The sequence below is a fragment of the Miniopterus natalensis genome, chromosome 7 (assembly GCF_054644295.1).
Source record: "Miniopterus natalensis isolate mMinNat1 chromosome 7, mMinNat1.hap1, whole genome shotgun sequence".
Lineage (NCBI taxonomy): Eukaryota > Metazoa > Chordata > Mammalia > Chiroptera > Miniopteridae > Miniopterus > Miniopterus natalensis.
Window position 1 is genome coordinate 17526000 of NC_142087.1, and position 20426 is coordinate 17546425.

The 20426-nt window shown below is 48.4% G+C and overlaps 1 protein-coding gene across 3 annotated transcripts in view; it reads left to right on the plus strand.

Annotated features, from left to right (window-relative positions):
- Window positions 1–13519, plus strand: part of MAVS (mitochondrial antiviral signaling protein) — a 30217-nt gene extending 16698 nt beyond the window's left edge. For 2 of the 3 annotated variants that reach the window (XM_087818849.1, XM_087818848.1), the window contains exons 2-7: window positions 101–275; window positions 1731–1905; window positions 3347–3519; window positions 4260–4416; window positions 8437–8936; window positions 9861–13519. In XM_087818849.1, coding sequence (XP_087674975.1) covers window positions 159–275; window positions 1731–1905; window positions 3347–3519; window positions 4260–4416; window positions 8437–8936; window positions 9861–10304 — 1566 coding nt within the window. In that variant the 5' untranslated portion in view covers window positions 101–158 and the 3' untranslated portion in view covers window positions 10305–13519. The remainder of the gene's footprint in view (window positions 1–100; window positions 276–1730; window positions 1906–3346; window positions 3520–4259; window positions 4417–8436; window positions 8937–9860) is intronic. The other variant, XM_016212068.2, reaches the window with a different exon arrangement.
- Window positions 13520–20426: the final 6907 nt, after the last annotated feature.

The window sequence follows — 20426 nt, forward strand, 5'->3', positions numbered from 1 at the left end:
GAAAAGAAAAGCCACAATTCCAGAGTTGAGAAAGGAAGAATTGCCTTTTGTCCAATCCCTCTTCCAGTCTGGTTGTCATGTGCAGTCTGTTTTCTTCCAGTCTTTTTTCCTCAGTCCATTGAGCTAGAGCCCTCCATCACTTCAGAACCCAGAGAGGGATGACGTTTGCTGAGGAGAAGACTTACGAGTATATCCGCCACCATTACCGCAATTTTTACCATGTTCATGTTCTGGAGATTCTGCCTTACTTGTCTTGCCTCACCACAAGTGACCAGGTGAGCCAGGGGCGGCAGCAGCCAGACTGGGGGCAGGGCTGTGGAATTCATAGTTTCACTCAAGCCAGAGGCAACTCCTTCCTTCCCAGTGTAACCCACTTCCTTGTCCCTTTTCTAACTTTCAGCTTGACTTGTCGTTCAGTGTCCTTTCCTCCTTTTCTGCTCCCTCTGGTGTCGTTTTGGTGTAGTGCTCAACAATACAGCAGTATGGCTGTGGCTGCCTGAAATTTCCAGGCTCTGGGCCCCACACCCACTTTTATCAGAACTGTCTTTCTTCATCTCTCATCCTTGTCTGGCTTAGCCCTCCCCCCCCCTTTTCTTTCTTTTAATATATCTTTGTTGATTTCAGAGAGAGGAAGGGAGAGGGAGAGAGAGAGAAACATCAATGATGAGACATCATTGATGGGCTGTCTCTTGCACACCCCCTTGCTCCCCACTGGGAATTGACCCTGCAACTGGGGAAGGCGTCCTGACCCGGAATCGAACCTTAATTTCCTGGATCATAGGTCGATGCTCAACCTCTGAGCCACGCCTGCGAGTCTGTTCTGGTTTAGTTTTTATTCCATTCCCCTTGTGGGACCCTGTTCTGGAATGGAGCCCAGGGCTCAGTTTTGAAAGTTCATGAGTGCCAGACCACTCTAGCCTCCTCAGAATCTGCTGTAGGCCCCTAATGAAGTGGGCCAAACCCTTCCCAGTTTTTACTGTTCTTAGATTCAACCTCCCCTCTTCTCCGCTTCCTCCCCACAGATGCTGGTAGCACCAGTCTGTGGCTGATGGGTTTTGGCCCGTCCCCCTTGTATTTTGGGATTTGTGGGTATACCCCGTCTCCTGTTCTTCAGTAAATATTTTCTATGGGTTTTTGTTTCTGCTATCTGGTTGCTTGTTTGTATGTGGGAATTCATGTGGATTTAAAACTCTGCAGCTGCTTCATCGTCTTTAAATCTCCCCAGTCCCTCACCTTCCCTGGTTCTTACTGTTAGCCTCCTCTCTTTCCCATTATGCCCTTCTTCATCTGCTGTTTCCTACACACAATTTTCCTCCTCTGCTAATCAAACCCTTTTGCCTTGGAGGCTGTATAAACAAACCCCAGGCTTTGGCATCAGACTAACTGGGTTCAGATTCCTGCCCCACTGCGTAGGATCTTTGCTGCCTTACTTCTGTGAAGCCTCAGCTTCCTCATCAGCAGAGTAGAAATAATTGCATTAAATAAGATAATTCACGCAAAGCCCTGAGCTAGAGAGCATGGTACACAGTAAGAGCCTCTTTTCTGGTAGCTGCCTTTAAACTTGAGCTCAGACCTTAGCCTTGCCCTGGGCTCTGACCCAGTTTCAGATATCTGCCTCCTTCTTGTGCCTGCGTGGTGCCCCTCTCTGCAGCTGTCCCCTCTGGAGTGGGAAAGGGGCAAAGGGGCCAGGACCACCTGCCTTGAGCAGGGCCATGGGCCATGTCTTCCAGGACCTACTGCGAGCCCACTACGATAACAGGGGGAACCGGAACACCATTTGGGAACTCTTCAACAGCCTTCAGCGGCGGAGTGGCTGGGTGGAGTCTCTTATCCGGGCACTGAGGGCCTGTGAGCTGTCTGATCTTGCTGACGAAGTGGACCAGGTCTATCAGAGCAACTTACCCTGTAAGCCTCCTGCCCTGGCCCTCCTGTTGGAGCCCCTGTCTATTCTCCTGCCCTCTACTCTCCCAGTCTTCTTACCCCTGTATCTCCTCCCTTCCTCTGTCACTGTCCCTCCCATCACTCTTGGGCAGTAGACAAACCTGGGTTTAGATCCCAGCTTAGCTACTTATTAGCCGTGTCCCTTTGGCCAAGTCCCTTAATTGCTCTGAGCCTCGGTCTTCTCTATAAAACAGGGCTAATGACAACACCTACCTCATGGGGCTGTGGTGGATACCATGGGATGTCAGCATGTCGAGTGCTTAGGTGGAGCTGAGCACCTCCCTGTGTTCAGCAAATGGAACCTCCTCTCATCTTTGTGGCTGTGATATTTGCCTTCCACCCTGCATTTCCCTGTCCTATCTCCTCTCCCTCTGTTCACCTTCTCTCTCTACCTTCCTCTCTCCTCTTTTCCTCCCTTTACTGTCTCCTCTTTCTCTGTCATGGATTTCTTCTTTCCTTTCCCCTCATCTCTTCCCATCCCCTGGTTTCCCTTAGAGCCTTCTGGGTTCTCCACCCAGTTACCCCTCAGCTCCCCTCCATACTCCCTGCCAGGCCAAAAGCCCCCAGGGCGGTTTGTGAGGTCATGGTCTGAGGAACCAGAAAGGGAGGAAAACAAAAGCCAGCTCTATTTATATTTCATACTAGAGACCATTCTTGAAGCCCTGCCTAGATTTATAGCCTTACAGCATCTCCCTGCTTGTCTTCTATCATTTTTCTCTACGCCCTCCCCTCCCCTCCCCTCCCCTCCCCTCCCCTCCCCTCCCCTCCCCTGCCCTGCCCTGCCCTGCCCTGCCCTGCCCTGCCCTGCCCTGCCCTGCCCTCCCCTGCCCTGCCCTGCCCTCCCCTCCCCTCCCCTCCCCTCCCCTCCCCTCCCCTCCCCTCCCCTCCCCTCCCCTCCCCTCCCCCTCCCAACTTGTCTCTTTATTTGTGGAGATTAATGGTGATTCCCTGAATACAGAGGGCTGTGGTGGGGCCAGGGGTAGGTGATGGGGGCAAAAGGGAGGGGCTGAGGAGAAGGCAGCATCAGGTTCAGGGGCCAGTTGGTGGTGACAACCACCCACAGGAGGAGAAAGCCACTGGGTCCCAGAATGCCTGGGGACAGAGAAGTGGTGGCTGCTGACCCAGTCTGGCCAGTGAGAGGCCAGGGAGACACCCCACACTTTCCCTTCCCATCCTGCTCCACCTTCCTCCTCTTGTCTTCCCCAACTCCTGCCCCCCTTCCACTTCTGCCCCCCACTCAGTGAAGCTTGTCTCCTCTGAGGAGTGCATCTCATATCAGGATAGCTTTTGGAGCTGTGGGAGTTTAGACAGCCATGGTCCTGGGGGTCCAAGAGCACCCAGGCCTCTCCTGTCACTGAGAACACCCCCGATTCCTCCTTGACATCACTATATCTTTGTCCTGCAGTGAACCAGAGACGCCCACCAGCCCCACTGGAGCCACCGTCAGTTTCTGCTGAGGCTCCAGGGCCCTCCACACCTGCTGTGGCCCCCAGTGCCTCCCACAAAAGCTACAGCGACGAGGAGCAAAGTTACCCCATGCCTGTCCAGGACACCCAGCTGCCCGCTTCCATGGGAGAGGTGTGTCCTCACCGTCTACCTTCTGCCCCTGCTTTTGTGTTACTGTCTGCCTACTTCTGCTCACCCAGCCTTCCAGAAGCCCTCTTCTACGCCCCACAAATTGTGCCTAATCTCTGCTTAGAACCCCAGGGTTCCCCTGGTGGGTGTCTGCCTCAGATCAGCTTCCAGACTGTTGACCAAGGCTTCATTCTGTGGCAGCCCCTGTCCTCTCATCAACCAGCTGTGAGGTCACAGTTTGAGGTCTTTGAAGTGGTGCATGTGAGATGTTGAGAGACCAGGGGTTGACCACATGAGGGGGAGTGAGGGAGAAGGAGGTGATGGGGTAGTGGGTGGATGGTGGAGCTGTAATTATTGCCAATAAAGTGAAGTTTGGGGGAAAGATGACTGATTCTAGTGGGATATGATGAATGGGCAATGGGTGTCCTGGAGACACCAAACTGTGGACTTGAAACCCAAGAAAGGGGTCTGTGCAGTGGCTCTACAGAGGGGGACCTTTCTCCAAGACCAGACAGATAAGATAGGGACTCCCTAGGGGATGGTATATGTGTTTTCTAGGAGGTGGTTTTAAAGTCACCTATAGATAGAGGGTCTGGCAATGACTAAAGCCAAGGCAGTTGCTTTCTTGTTTCCTGTGCTTTGTGGTATGGGCTGAGGTCTGCAGGAGTTGCTCCACAGCATAAGCTGTCCTTTGCTAGTTCCTGGGAGAAACAACTAACTTGTTCACATTTTGCCTCTTGCAGAGTTCAAAGAAGGTCCCACAGACAGCCAGTTCTGGGGCTGACCTGAAGAGGCCCAGTGGCCCCCTGGAGCCTTCCTCTGACATGGCAGTCCTCAGCCCTCTGCCCTCCAGTGGACCTCAGAAGCAGGATGTAGAACTGGGCAGTACCCACACAACAGGTATGTGTAGAATCTGGAATTATAGGGCCTTTCTGACTTCTAAGTGAGGGTGAGGGTTAGAGTTGCCCCTCTGGCTTCCTTGGACAAGACGCAAGGGTGGGAATAAAGGGAGTTTATCCCAGGGAGAAACCCAATTCTGTAGAAGGTATATTGGTTATCATTTGCTATATAACAAACAGTCCCCAAAATTTAATAGCTTAACACCTTGCTGACCGGTCATGAGTTACCCTGTGTTTCCATTCCCAAATGTCGTTGACTGGTCACGAGATAATTCGTGTTTGCACTTCACTGCTCGGCACCTATTTCAGCTATCTCTAGTTTTCCTCATTGTGTGCGCCTTTTCCTCAGCTCATCAGTCAGTATTTCCAGAGATGTGATGAGCAATACATCTAATTATTTCCATCCATCTTTCATTATGACAAAAGTGTTTAAAAAGACGTGTGGCGGCAGAGAAGAACATTTGAGCGACTTATGTGCAGACACTTTGTCTGACTGGCCGAGTGACTTTGGTAGTCAGCTGGAAAATAGTACTTTGTTGGAAGATAGTAATGAATCTGACATTAGACCATCACGAAGGCAAAAGAGAAATGTGATAGTATCCAACAGTGAAAGTGATTCTGAAGAAGAATGGGCAGAAAAAGACATTTTACCAGCCTTGGAGGATTATAAAAATATTTCAGGTGTAACTGTTCAATTTGAAGACCCACAAAGTATAAGTGAAGTAATCAATTTATTTTTTGATGAGGATTTTTTCAATCTCATTACTTCTCAAACCAATTTATACCATCACCAAGTGAAAAAATACCGTAAAACCTCTGCTAAAACTTCACCATGGACGGATGTTACTTATATGGATATAAAGAAGTTTCTTGGCTTAATTATATTGATGGGACTAACGAAGAAGCCAGAATGGACAGATTACTGGTCAACTGATCCTTTACTTGAATCACCCATATTTTCAAAAACTATGATTAGAAAGAGGTTCGAGCAAATACATTCTTTCATCTGAATGATAATTCACAAATAACATGTAACACAAACCGTCTTTACAAAGTCAGACCTCTTTTGGATCACTTTATCTCAAAATTTAAATCTTTATATATACCAAAACAGCAGCTATCACTTGATGAAGCAGTGATCCCATGGAGAGGACCCATCAGATTCAAGATGTATAATCTGGCAAAAGTAATAAAATATGGAATTTTAGTAAGGATGCTTTCTGAGAGTGAGAGTGGCTATATTTGCAACTTTGAGATATATACGGGTGAGGGCAAAAAGTCACAACAGACTGTATTATCCATCTTACGGCCTTTTCTTGGTTCTTGGCATCATATTTACCAAGATAATCACAACAGCATGTCTACAGCTGAACTGCTATTGAAGAACAAGACACTGGTCTGTGGAGCAATGAGGGAGAGCCATGGGCTGCTGGAACTACTAAAAGAAAAGTCAAAGAGCCTTCAGAGAGGAGAAACGACATTTTTGTGGAAAGGTCCCATTCTCCTCCTCGCATGGAAAGATAAAAGGCCAGTACGTATCATATCTACCATTCATGATGCCTCTACGATATCCACACGTAACATCACGAAACCTGTGTGTATAGTAGATTACAACAGATACATGAAGGGAGTCGATAGAGCAGATCAATATTTGGCATATAGCAGTATCTTGCGCAAAAGTATCAAATGGTATAAAAAAGTAGGTTTCTTTTTAATAAATTGTGCCTTTTTCAATGCGTTTAAAATTTATTGCTACAATAATAAAAAAAAAAATGAGGTACAAAAATTTTCTACTCGAAATTGCTAGAAAGTGGATTACAGAAAATTCAGCCGAATGCAGCACACAACCTAGCACCTCTTCCATTATGTCTAGAAGACCTCCAAATAAAGATTGGCCATTCAGATTATCAGGAAAATTAAAAGATCATGTTTTACAAAAAATAGTAACCAGTGGTAAAAAACATCCCACTAGGGCGTGTAAAGTATGTTCTTCTAAGGGAAAGCGTAGTGAAACACGATATGTATGTAAAACTTGTTTAGTACCATTGCATGTAGGTACATGTTATACAATATATCACACTAAAAAAATTATTAAATATAAAAATTCAATAAAATATGTAAAAATATTAAAATATATGCAATACGTTTAATTTCAATGTATGGTAATATAAATATAAGATATGACAAGATAAAGTACATTAAAGTTTATTAGATGCTTTCATTTAATATTCAAATGCAGAAAAGTAGCTGGCTGCACAGGCAAGTTCTGGCTTGAAACAGCTGATCAGCAAGGTGTTAAAATATAACTTTTTATTTAGTTCATGATTCTGTGGGTCAGCAACTTGGGCTGGTACAGCTGGTTCAGATTTTGGCAGAATTTCCTCTTGTACACACACTAGTGTACACACACTAGTGTACACATAAGCTCTGCTTGTGGCTGTTGTCTGGGGCACCTTGGTTCTCTTCCATGCGGCTCTCATCCTCCAGCAACAAGCCTGTTTTATGGCAGCTGAGCAGAGTTCTGAGAAAGAGGGCTCCTGGGGCATAGGCTCAAAACTGGCACAGTGTTCCTCCTGCCTCATTCAGTGGGCCAGAGCAAGTCACAGGGGCATCCCAGAGTCAAGGAGTAGGGAAACACTCCATCCTTAGATGAGAGGACTGACAAAGTCACATTGCTGAGGGCGTGGGTACAGGAAGGAGAAGAGAATTAGGGCCACTTCTGCACTCTACCAAAGGGACTCTATAAGGGATCTGCCAGCACCTGGAGGATAGTGCAGAAGGGAAGAGTACAGGGCTGGGCCTGCTGTTGGGAGGGGAGCCCTTGGATACTACCCTGCTCTAAAACCGACTCTAGCTCCCAGCAAATCACTAAAACTTCCCAGCCCCAGAGGAGGTATGGTCTTCATCAGCCAAGGGCCTGGATCCCCACACCAGACCTCAGTGCTCCCCCTTAGGAATATAGAGCTGCCCACTCTGAACTGCCAGGCTGGCATCTCTCTGCACTACTGTTTCCCAAACTGTGTTCCACATGACACTGGTGCTCAGCCAGCCCTCGGTGCCCCTGGGACAGCCACAAGGCCCACAAGTAAGGCTTAGAGAAGCCATCTTAGTGCCTTATACTCCTGTCACCTCAAAATTGTGCGCCAAGCATCCATTTGCATTTTGTAGTGTCAGCTTGCCCTACAGTACCTTTCAGGAAATGCTGCTGTGGACTTGAGAGAGGCAAAGGGCACTTGGATTTCAGTCATGTGTAGACAGGTCCCATAAGATTCTGTGGTGGTATATTTGGGGTGGGGGGCACATCAGAATCACTCCTGGCCTTTGTTAGGCCTGGTGTGTGCATTCTCAGAGTTCCATGGAAAATTCTGATATAACCGCCTTACGGATGATCACCACCTGCTCCCTCTTGCTTCCCCCAGAGCACGCCCGCCTCCCAGGGGTGGCTTTGTGCCTGCACCCCCCCAATCTCAAGCCCTTAGGCCTCCTAGGAGATTTGCATGCTCTGGGGGTTGGCTGGGCCTCTGGGACCACGTGACTGGTATGAGCTCTTCTGCTTGAGCCACCCTGCTGCCCCTAGCCTTCGTCCAGGATTGTTCCTGTTGGGCGTGGGGTGGGGAGAAAAGATGGCAGTGGGAGGAGCATCCAGGATTCCACCAGGCTAAGGAGAAGATGGAAAAGGCAGACACCAGAGGAAAGGGGGATGTCTCAGGCAGAAGAAGAAAAAGAGTGGATAATTAATGATATTCAAGCTCCTAGAGGCTGTTGGAGTGATGGACCATTTCACTCTTACGAGAGAACAGACTCAGTGCCATAGGTCAAGGACAGAATACACAGGGCCAGGGATGTACCTGCAGCTGTTGGGACTTCAGGCCTGGGGGCAGTGACCAAAGGTACTGGGTAGGAAGCAGGGAGGCCTTGATGCCGTAGAGATGGGTTGAGCTTGGGCAGAGGGACCCTTTTCTAGCCTTCTGATCCCAGCCCACCTGTGGGTTTGTTTCCCCTTTTGTTTTGCTACCTCCAGGGATGGTCTCCGGCCATACATCACCCCGTGGGCCTGTATCTCCAACTGTCTCCTTCCAGCCCCTGGCCCGTTCCACCCCCAGGGCAAGCCGCTTGCCTGGACCTCCAATGTCAGCTCTGTCTACTGGCACCTCCTCCTCCTCTGCAGGGGGTGTTAATGACCATGCTGAGGCTACCATCTGCTCCAGTGGGGTAGTAGTGCCCACCAACTCTGTGACTACCAGCATAGCACCTTCCAAGGTGCCCCTCCACTCAGCATTTACCAACACAGTGCCTTCCAAGTTGCCCACCAGCTCAAAGACCCCTGGTAAAATGTCCACTAATGTGCCCACCAGTCTAGCACCATCCAAATTGCCTATCAACTCAACACGTGCTGGCACGGTGCCACCCAAGGTACCTACTGGCTTGGTGCCTGAACACAGGATGCCCACAAGCTTGGTGCCCAGCAAGGTGCCTGCCAACACAGCATCCATCATCAGGAGTAGCAACAGACCCGCAGAGGTGAGTCCTCACCCCTCCTAGGACCCTCTGTCCTTGGACCCTTGCCAGTCTCCATTCTGTCTCCAGCTTGGGCTGGTCCAGAGCCTGCTTCTGAGGGGATAGGGACAGCTGAGAAGTTGCCTCATCCAGACCCCACACTATGTCCTTTAGAGTAATAATAATCATTAGAGCTTCTAAGTGTGGATGTCTCAGGAGAGTAAGGCATGGTGGGCCACCCCCACTGGTCACATGTATTAATCTATTTAGATCTCACAGCTCCCTGGTAAGCTTGGTAATTCCATTTTTCAAAAGAGGTAATGGTGAGGGAGAGAGCAGGATGGCCTGTCTGCCTCGACACTTTGCTCTGCTCCTCCATGCAGGGTTTTACAGACAGCAGTTCCAGCCCAGCCAGCCTGGGCAGCTGCTCTGACCCAGCAGCCCCCTATAGCTGCTCCTCCAAGCCTGCATACATCACCCTACTGCTGCTGTCTGCCCAGAGGAACCAAGCCCATGGGGCCTCTTGGGTGCATGGCCAGGCCTCTGGCCCTGTAGTCGGCCATTCCATGGCCCTTAGGCCCAGGCTGAATGTTGATGCAGGATGGTGCCACACACCACCAAGGGTTCCTAGGGGTGGGGTTAAATTCACAAGCAGGCCAGTGAATAAGGACAGGGCTGCCCTGGAGGATGTCACCACTGATGCTGCTGCAGGGCCTGGCTCTCCTCCCCTCTAGTGCCTTTCTGCTCTATGAGTGGGTTGACTGACTCCCCAAGGGAGGGTGGTCTCATGGGCACAATGGGCTGGGAATTACAAGGTTGGGGTGCTAGTTCATGCCCTGACCTAGGAATGGGGCCGCCCAACCTGGCTTGTCCCCCTGCCATCCCCAGTCCCTTCCATCCTCTTGTTTGTTTGTTTATTTATTATTTATTTAATTTATTTTTTACCAGGAGACTTCAGTGTCTCCAGCGCTCACCGGTGCCTCTGCTGGAGGCAGCTCACCCTATGCAGACAGCAACTCCAACAGCTGGGGCTCAGGGCTGGAGCTGAGCAAGCCAGGTGGGCTGTCTTCCAAGATAGACGGCCAGCCATTCTCCGGCTGCTCCGCAGACCTTGCCATCAGCTACAGCAGCAGCTTGGACGCAGGACCTGACAACACCCCAGAGGAGAATGAATACATGTCAGGGGACAGCCATAGGATCCATGTAGTGGAGGGTCCCAGTGCTGACCTCCTGGCAGGCAACCCTGGGCTGCAAACTGCCCCCCAGCTCCAGGAAGAAGAGGTGCAGTGTGTTGATAGGGCCCTGTGGGTTCCTTGGCTTGGGGCGGCTACTGCCGCGGCACTCCTGGCCACACTCCTGGCTGTGCTGTACCGGCGGCGCCTACTCCAGTGAAGCCCCTCTGCCTTCCCTGCCATGTGTCTGCTCCCTTCCCATCTGTACATGTAGCCTGAGCCATGGAGCTGGTCCCCCTCACCTTGTCCCTTTTTTGGCACTGGCAGATGCTGGGTCAGAGGGAGCCACAGCCTTGGGTGGAGGCTGTGCCATTGCCGACTGAATCCTGGGAGGCAGCATTTCTGTCTCAGCTGGTATGCTCTGCAGCTCCCTTACCATCCTTGGTTTTCTGGGCTGTGAGCTGCCCCGTGCCCTCCAGACCTGCCACCCAGCAATCTGGGTTGTTGCTCTTGTCTGCTGGAGGAGGCCTGCATCCAGGCTTTATCTCTGTTTGCCCAAGCCCATGGATCGGGTACTGCTGAAGAGTGCAGGGGGTTGGCAACACCCCACCCCCTTCCCCATCCTGCCATGGTCCATGGCAGCTGACAGCAGATGTACAGGTAGGAGGAGCCACAGCAGCTCAGCCTGAGGCCATTGCCCTTGAGAGCAATGAGACCCTGGAGCTGCTTCTGGTCCTCTGCCCCTTGGGTCTTCTACCCATGCCAGGCAAGGGTGGGGAGGAGGTCTGGAGGTTCCTGTGGACCCCTGGGAAGGCCCCTTTCCAGTCTCCTCACCCCCTTCTCTTTCCCTTTCTCCCAGTCCCCATGCTGGTTGGGAAGGGGCCCTTTGGGTTGGGGAGGGGACCTTCAGGGAAGAGCTCAGGCCGAAGTTTGGATATCAGCTCACCTCTTCCTGGGCTGTGTGGCCTGAGCAGATAGATGATCACACTTCTCTGGCCTTGCTTCCCCATATGGACTATGAGTATCATGGCTCACCCTTCTCTGGGTTCTAATGAGATTGAAGCATACAGGTGTTTGTCAAGTGCCTGGCCCAGGGCAGGTGGCCGCTAAATGCTGCTCCCAGCTCTCTCCTGCCCACCCTGGTAGAGATGAGGGCAGGAGAGGCAGAATGCCCAGTGGGTAAGGGTGCAGCTCTGCGGTGTATTGTAGGCCTAGGCCAGAATCCCGCTCTGCCTCTCTGTGCTTTGGGGCAAGGTGTTAACCTCTGTGCCTGCTTTCTTAGCTGCGAAAGGGATGAGTAGTAAAAAAAAAAAATTGTGTGTGTGTGTGTATCTATCATCTATCTACCTATCATCTATCTGTCTACCATCTATCTATCTATCATCTATCTATCTATCTATCTATCTATCTATCTATCTATCTATCTATCTATCTATCTATCTATCTATCTATCATCTATCTATCTATATCTATCTATCATCTATCTATCAATCTTTCTCCTAGTGTTGTTGTGAGGATTAAATGAGTTTAAATAAATCTTAGAATGGTTCCTGACATTTACTAAGGGTGGGAAGCATGTTGCTATCACTGTTCAAATTGGAGGGGCTGGAGCACTTGGCTACATCTTTAGAGGCAGACTCAGACCCTACTGCCTCCCCCCCCTTTATATTTTCCCCTTACTTTCTCCTGTGCATTGGGGAATTGTTAGGGAGTGGGGGAAAAGGCACGTCCACTGAGGCAGCTGTGCAGGGTGGAGGCTGGGGTGCCCCCCAGAAGCCAGATGAATTGGAGTATCCTTGTGGGTTCTTTTCAGGTGCCATCGTAGGACAAAGGGCAGGCAAGGAGCCCTTGGAAACTGATTCCATTTTTGGGCTCTGCAAGGAACAGGGACTAAAGTCCTGGGGAAACATGGGAGGTGCTGTCAGCCTTCAGAGTTCTGCACCCTGCTCTGGCTGCTACAGTCTTTCTTTGCACTGCCCTAAGGGACTTCAGCAACCTCTACCTTTAATGACCTCTACCTCTACCTCTGAACTTCTCTTCAGCCCTCACTCAAAGCCCAACAACCTGTACCCTGAAACCAGAAGAGTTCGTACTCAAGCTCTCTGTACCACTCCCCACATCCTTACTCTTAACCTGTCCCCTGTGCTTCCCCCTCCCTCCCAGGTACACAGATCAGTGAACAATTCATTCATAAGTACTAGTTTTAATGTGTTCCTATCCCAGGGTATCTTTGGAAAAAAGTATCTCAAGAAAGTAATATGAAGTCTCAAAGAATGCTGTTTATTATTTTTTTGGCTCAACCTTTTAATATAAAAAATCACTGATGTAGCTGGGCCGGGCGTGGCTCAGTGGTTGAGTATTGACCTAGGATCCAGGAAATTGAGGTTCGATTCCCCGTCAGGGCACATGCAGGGTTGCAGGCCCGATCCCTCATCAGGGGCGTGCAGGAGGCAGCAGATCAATGAGGACTCTCTCATCGCTGATGTTTCTCTCTCTCCATCTCCCTTCCTCTCTCTGAAGTCAATAAAGATATATTTAAAAAATAAAAATAAAATAAAAAACATCACTTAAAAAAAATCGCTGATGTAAAAAAATGCAAAAGTGTGACAGTGACAACCTATGAAATCCTGTGATTGAGAGTCCCCTGGAGAGCACCCAGTGGTGCATGCACAACCACTCACACAGACTCTGGCATGGAAACAAACCAGTGCTACCAAGAAGGGCCAGCATGTGTGCATTCCACCAATCACAGACCAACATCTACTCCAAACATCAGTAATAAAAAATCCGGCATCTCCCAGGAACAGCAAGGCAGCTTCTCACGATGAACCAGCACAAATAAACACAGCAAAAAGAGTACTGCGTACTTTAGGATTGTCATTCATGAGGATCGTCACAATCCCAATAAAGGAACAAATCCCCTTGCTCTCCCCATGACATCTTTTTCTCCAGCCAGTGTTGCCTCTGTTTATAGGGGCCTCTTAATCAGCTGCATTATCGTCTCCTTCGGTCAAAAACTTGGTAAGAGGAAGAACTGCCAAAGTACAAGCATATAAGGTACCACGTTCTCCTGCTGAAACATTTCTCTCAAAGCTCAAGAGTGGTCACTGCTGCTCTCTCCCTGGAAAACACCTTCGGATCCTGCTTGGTGATTTACTGAACACAGACCAATGCCATGCCCTCACCTTCCCTTCTGGATGTGCTCAGGTTTAATTGCATTTATGGGAATTTCTAGTCAGAGATCAGGAAGTTGTGTTTTACCTGCCAGGCCTTGGATTATTCATAGCTGCTTTTAAGAAACATTTTTTGTTACGGAAAACTTTCAAACGCACAAAAATATAAGCAATATGTATGGCCCCGGCCAGTGTGGCTCAATCCCTTGAGATTCTGTCGTCAGTTTGGTTCAAATAAACTCATAAAAATTCTTTCCAGGTTTGCCCTGGCAGGGTGTGACTTGTTTGAACATTGTCCAGAGCACCAAAATGTTGCTGCTTAGATTCCTGATACACTGTTGTAATAACGTTATTTAACAGGCAAGGAGTGGAGGGGAGACCAAATAGTATAGCATGCTATTTGTTCAACTTTGCCAAAAAGCTGCATTTAACATTCCAATCTGTTCCCTGCTCTTTGATGGGGGAAGGGACTGGACAAAGGCAATTTACACCCAGGCCCAGTAAGGTCTGAGTGACGTGGGAGACTAATTTTGGGTCAGTCACACTTGAAAACGAGTCAGTGGCCAGGATGGGTGTGGCCACTGCAAGCGCACAAATCTAAATATAAAAACTTCCAAAGGAAGTGCATGCGCTCTCGTGTGCGCACCTGCGTGCTCTCTCTCTCTCTCTCTCTCACACACACACACACACACATGCCCTCTTGGGACTCCTGATGCAGGGGGGCTGTGCTCCCTGGTGCAAGCATGGTGCACAGCCATGTTGGGCTCCACACTTGGACTAATGGACTTTAATATGGCCTGAACACTATACCACACCCAGCTACAACATGGAATGGGAATTCTGGACACTGGCTCTACTGACTTCGCTGAACTCCCAGCTGCCCCCCTTTCAAGGCTGGCTTGGGGGAAATGGGACACTGCAACCCGAGAAATGTAACCCCACGCCAACACAGCCTTCTTCCATGTTCCATTTCCCTTGGGGGCTCCTGAAAATACTTTCAGCAGCGCGCCAAGAACTTCTCCCCCAAATGATGGGAATTTATCTACCAGCATTAAGGGCACATGCCCGGGTTGCAGGTATCCAATAGATTGATGTTTCTCTCTCTCCCTTCCTCTTGACAATACCTTCCTTCTACTTACTCAATGCAGTTTCTGTAAAAAAAACCCCCAACAGCAACAAAAACAAAAAATAATGCCCCTTGGCCTGGCCGGTGTGGCTCAGCAGTTGAGTATCGGCCTATGATCCAGGAGGTCACTGGTTCAATTCCTGGTTGAGGCATAGACCCAGGTTGTGGGCTCGATCCCCAGTAGTAGGCAGCCGATCAGTGACTCTCATCATTGATGTTTCTATCTCTCTCTCCCTCTCCCTGAATCAATAAAAACATTAAAAAAAATAATAATAATGCCCCTTCCTAAACCCACATCGTTTTATTAAAGTAAAATATACATACTGAAAAAGGTACTCAGAAACTGGAGGAGTGGCATGAAGGGTGGAAGTGGGGAGAGAAATATAGGAGGGGGCGGGAAAGGTGAAGAAGTGGAGGAAGCCCTGGGTTCTGGTTCTGTGTCAACAACCAACTCCTGGCATCCCTTACCCTCCTGAACCCACAAACCCTGAGGCTGGACCAGGTGATGTCAAATCCTCCCTCTTCCAAAGCCCTTGAGTGTCCTTGGCACAGATGGACACCGCACTGCTTCCTTCTCCTTCTGTACCTCCTCCTCCTTCCCCAGGTGCCATTGCCTTGCCATCTGAATCACTGATTTCCTAGTAATCAGACTCTGTCTTTTATTTAATCAATTCTCTTGTACTTAACATAAGAAGAAAGAAAAATCCTTTCATTATCACAAGCAGCTGGGAATCAACGTCTGTCGAGAGGCCTATCCAAAGGAATCTGGTAATTGCTAAAAGAATTACTTTTTTTATTTGCTGTTATGATGTCCTTAGAATTGTGAGTCCAGTGACACTCTTTTGCAGCAATTCTGCTATTCTTACTTCTAGAACTTAAGACCCTTTTGTTAGATGGGCCAGGTACAGAAACCTGGGTACCAAGATTCACCAGAGTGGGAAGCCCCGGATGCCTAGCAAGGGGTAAAACTGGGAAAACAAGAACATTGTCCCCAGTGGAACCTCCCCTCCCCTAGTATATCTCTGGTCATGCTGTTTAGACCTCCTGAGCATTTCCACCCTAAAGATAACTTCTAGGCCTCCGTTGTATTTCAGCTCCAGGCCCAGATAAGCAGCAAAACCAGACAAGTGGTGCTGTGGCTGCCTCAGGACCAGCTACATTGACTAATGACCCCCTGCCCTAGCACCGACCAACCAGTGGACCAACCAGTGGAGAGCATGACCCTGAAACAGCACACCTGGAAAGCTGGTGAATATTCTATTGAAACCCTCCTGAGACCTCCCCTAAGATTCCTGCCTGCAAGAAAGAGTTAAATACTTAAATGCCATCAGGACAAAGGACCCAGCATACTTCTCACTAGGAGAGCACACCAGCAGCATCTCCATCCCTCCAAGGTAACCCCACAAGACTTGCAACCAGGGGAACAATGGGCAGCGGCAGCTCGTATGGGGCTTACCCCCTGAACCTGTCTCCAAGGCCCCTTCTCTCTCTGACTTCTCAGCGAGCCAAAGCACCAGGCCTAGACTCTCCTGCTGCTGCTTCTGTGCTTTCTTGTTTCACTGTTCCAAGTATTTTTTTGCTGCCATCATGGCCCCAATACTCTGGCTCAGTGCTGTGTAGCCCTTCCCCTTTGGATATCTCCCACCCCCTTTTAATAAATTTAGTTTTTCTTAGTTCACCCATCTGAGATGGCTATTTAGTCTGCCCGGACAGCACCACCATGTTAACCTTTCACCTTTGACATTTCCTTCATTCAACCTGCAGTTTGAGGATTTACTATGGCCAGATGCCTGCTCATGAAGATAAAGAGAACTTTCAATTTGGAGTGCTTGTTCTGGACCTCTCCCCCTTTTCCCTCCTGACTTCACTCTTGGGAGTATTTTATTCGGAGACATTATCCTCTGTTCTCAGGGCCATGGCAGGCTGTCACCTTCTGGGCTGGCTCAGTGCCCTTATCCCTTCCCACTCTGTCCAGATGGATCAATCTCCCTTCTGAATTTCACCTTCCTTATAATCTAGTCTTCTCTTTAAAACATGTTAATGAACATATGCTTGCTGTAAAAAATTGAAATTCCAAACTATATAGTAATATAGGCCAGTTTCTCAAACTTCAGGACAGCCATCAATCTTCTGGGGATCTTGTTAAAGGTAGGTGCTGACTCACTGCATTTCTAAGGAGACTTTTTTGAGGAAAGACAAATAAGTAAAAATGCCCTTCATCTCCTGCAATTCTGTTCTCTGGGGGCTTGATAGACATCATTCCTTGCCTTTCTCTGTGTACTTCTGTGCCATTTGATAGCCCTGACTTAATCTCATCCTAGGCTTGGGGCCATGAACACTCTTTGAGGTCCTTTTCACAGCAGTAGAGTGAAGGGCCTTCTGGCCCCCAGCTTCCTCTATAGCTCCCTCTAGTGTCCCACAAAGCATTGTTGCCAAGCTTATAGGTCTCTGTTGAGTTGAATTTGGTTTCCACAACAACCCAAACAATTTGATTATTGTTTCAGTTGGTTGAGGACCCTCTGGTTCTGATTATTTTTTCACCATGTGCATGAGTTACCCAAACGATTGACAAAATGGAGAACAGGGCAAAGCCAGAACCAGGGCCCCACACAATACAACTTAAGACCACTGCCGACTGACTTCATCAGTTGACCTCATCATTTAATCCATTAATCAGTACTATTCTCTCCCTACAGTCATCTAACAGTTAAGAGCATACATAAAGCCCTAGCCAGTTTGGCTCAATGGTTAGAGAGTTGGCCTGCGGACTGAAGGGTCCCAGGTTCAATTCTGGTCAAGGGCAGGCACCTCGGTTGCAGGTTAAATCCTCGGCCCTGGTCAGTGTGCAAGCGGGAGGCAACCAATTGATGTGTCTCTCACATCGATGTTTCTATCTTTCTCTCTCCCCCTTTCACCCTCTCTGAAAAGCAATGGAAAAAATATCCTCAGGTGAGGATTAAAAAAAAAAAAGTATACATAAGCCCTGGCAGGTTTGGCTTAGTGGTTAGAGTGTTGACCTAAGGTACTGGGTTTGATTGTGGCCAAGGCACGTACCTTGGTTCTGGCTCGATCCAGGTTGGGGCATGAGCAGGAGGCAACAAATTGATGTGTCTCTTTCACATTGATGTTTCTGTCTTCCTTCCTCTCTCTCTGAAAAAGAATGGAAAAAGTGTCCTCAGGTGAGGATTGAAAAAAAGAGTATACATAACACAACTCCTATGGAGGTGTATCTGTTAACTAATCCTGCCTGAGAAATTATGCCAAAACTTAATAGCTTAAACCAACACATTTAATATCTCAGTTTCTGTGGGTTAAGATTTCTGGCTCAGGGTGTCTCACAAGGCTGCTGTCAAAGTGTTGGTGGGGCTGCAGTCATCCCAAGGCTTGACTGGGGAAGGATGTGCTTCTAAGCTCACTCACATGGTTGCTGACTGTTCTTCACTGAATGTTGTTCTGCAGGCCTCACTGCCTTGTTGGCTGTTGGCCAGAGGCCGCCCTCAGTTCACCACATGGGCTTCTCCACAGGGCAGCATACAACATGGCAGCTTGTTTTGTTAGAGCAAGCAAGAGAAAGAACTAGAGAGAGTTCATGAGAGCAAAACATAAGTCAGTCTTTTGTAACTTAACCTTGAAAGTGACACCTCGTAATTTTTTTTTAATCCTCAGCTGAGGACATTTTTTTCATTGCTTTTCAAAGTGGAAGGGAGAGAGAGAGAGGGAAAGAGAAACATCAATGTGAGAGACACGTCGACTGGTTGCCTCCTGCATATGCCCTGACCAGGGCCGGGGCTGGAGCCTGCAACCAAGGTATGTGCCCTGGACTGGAATCGAACCTGAGACCCTTCATTCCTTCTGCTGACACTCTAACCACTGAGCCAACCAGGTAGGGCAACATCTCATAATTTTTGTAAATTGCATTCAAGGGGCGATTTACAGGAAGTGGGAATAATTGGGAGCATCATTTTAGAAGTTTTCTACCATGGAAAGAAATTTGGCTCTGTCCTGTAAAATGACATACGTATTTATTCTTTGACCTAGCAATCCCATTTCTAAAAATCTAAGCCAAAGATACATTGACAAAAATAAAAAATGATGTACAAACAAGGCCAACCATTATGGCACATTGTAAATAGCCAAAGACTGGAAATTAGCCAGGTGTCCATCAGCAGACCACTGTCTTAATAAACCATGGAATCTCCAAATTGGAGCGCTATGCAGTTGTAAATAGGAATTAGAAATACCTATGTACTGCTACGAAGTGAACTCCATGATGTTCTGTTAAATTAAAAAAAGTGAAAAAAATATAGCATATAATCTTTAAGAAAGAATGAATACATAAAGCTTTGAGTTGAGGCTTGGCATCCTGTGTGATTCTATTGGGAAAGGACTCTTGGAAGCTTGGGTCTGGTTTCCTCCGGACTTCACCCCATGCAGGTCTCCCTTTGCCAATTTTGCTTTGTATCCTTTCCCTGTAATAACTCTTAGCCATGAGTACTACTAAAACCAAAAATAAGAAGAGTTGAGATGGGAATCTCTTGTCTATTTTTATGGAAGGGTAGACCAAGAACTAATTTTAAAAATGGTTACCACAGAGAGAGGGAGGAAGGAAACAGAGTTTAAGGATTGAAGCAACACTTCTCTGGATATATCTTGCTTTGTTAACTTTGGAGCCATGTTACTATTTTACATAATTATGTAACAAAATTCCATAAAAATACTTCCTTAAACACTGAATCAAATGGAAAAAACTGTGTGCCCCTGGGTAGGTTGCCTCATCATCCAAATGTTGCTGGGCAGAATAAGTGAGATGTAAAGGCACTCTGTAAACTGTAAAAAAAGTTACATACACATATTTTAAGTGTTGTTTTGATGCTGAGGTTCATCTTGGCAACATCAGATGATTCTTTGATTCCTCAGGATGATCTATGGGAGCTCACAGATTTGGACAGAAGCTTCCTCCCTCACATTCAGGAGCACCTTTTTTTGTGTGTGTAGTGGTGGGGGGAAAGGAGGCAGAAAGATAGGCAATGCTGGGCACTGAGATTTGGAAGAGCAGTTATAGCTGTTCTTGGTTCCTGTAGGATCCATCCGGGGTAGCTTCCTGCAGGAACTGGAATTTCCAGAGTTAGGAAATTGGGGTTCCAGAGTTCTTCCTATAGTGAGGGGAGGAAGTGTGCAGTGAGCATAGTAGTTCGACTCAACAAGCAAGAGAAAAGCTCATCTTCCTTGTTCAGCCTGCTACTAGCAGTCATTACAGGAAAGGTGAAGAAAATAAGGGCCATCACCCAAGGATATTTACAGTCTCCCAGGGGAGGTACTTATGAAATAATTAGCAAGCAAGATAAGTCCTGTTAAATTTGACAGTGAGTGCTTTTAAGGTACAGAGGGGAGGTGGGATAACAGGCTTGGGTAACCTCTGGGAAAAGCAGTGCTTGGAAGGGCCTTTGGTAGGTGTCAGGTCAGGATCTCAGGGCTGGAGGTGACCATGTTCTTACCCCAAAAGAGAAGGCAGTAAGATGTTTTTTTTTTTTTTAAAAAAGCAAGATGTTAAAAAAAAAAAAAAAGCACCCCCCCCCCCCCAGGCTCCAAGGAGGCGACCAAATCTTTCTACGTCCCCTAGTGCACTACACAGAAAGGGGAACCAGACTCCTGCAAAAAGCCAACCCTACTTCCCTGTTCCCACACTCCCTCCTTCACCCAAGGAAGGTGGCGAAGGATTTATAACCCACCTCCTTCTTCCAGTTGTCATAGAGACCAACCCCAGTCCTATCATTCCTTCGGGTACCCGGAACATTTCTCCAACGCAGGCGGAGTGAAGGGGGCTTTGCCCAAACATGCCAGGGGCGGTGCTGGGGGAGAGGGTGGTAGTAAAAAATAGCGCAGAGGGGCTGACGTCCTGGACCGCATCGGAGGAATCAGGAGGAGGGACAAAGGCTAAAGTCAGCTGCACTTCGAGCCTTTCCGTGTGCCAACAGACGCTGCGAGGGCCCTGCCTGGCTGGAGGAGGGCGCTGGGAAAGGAAGGGACGGAGCAGCGCGGAGCG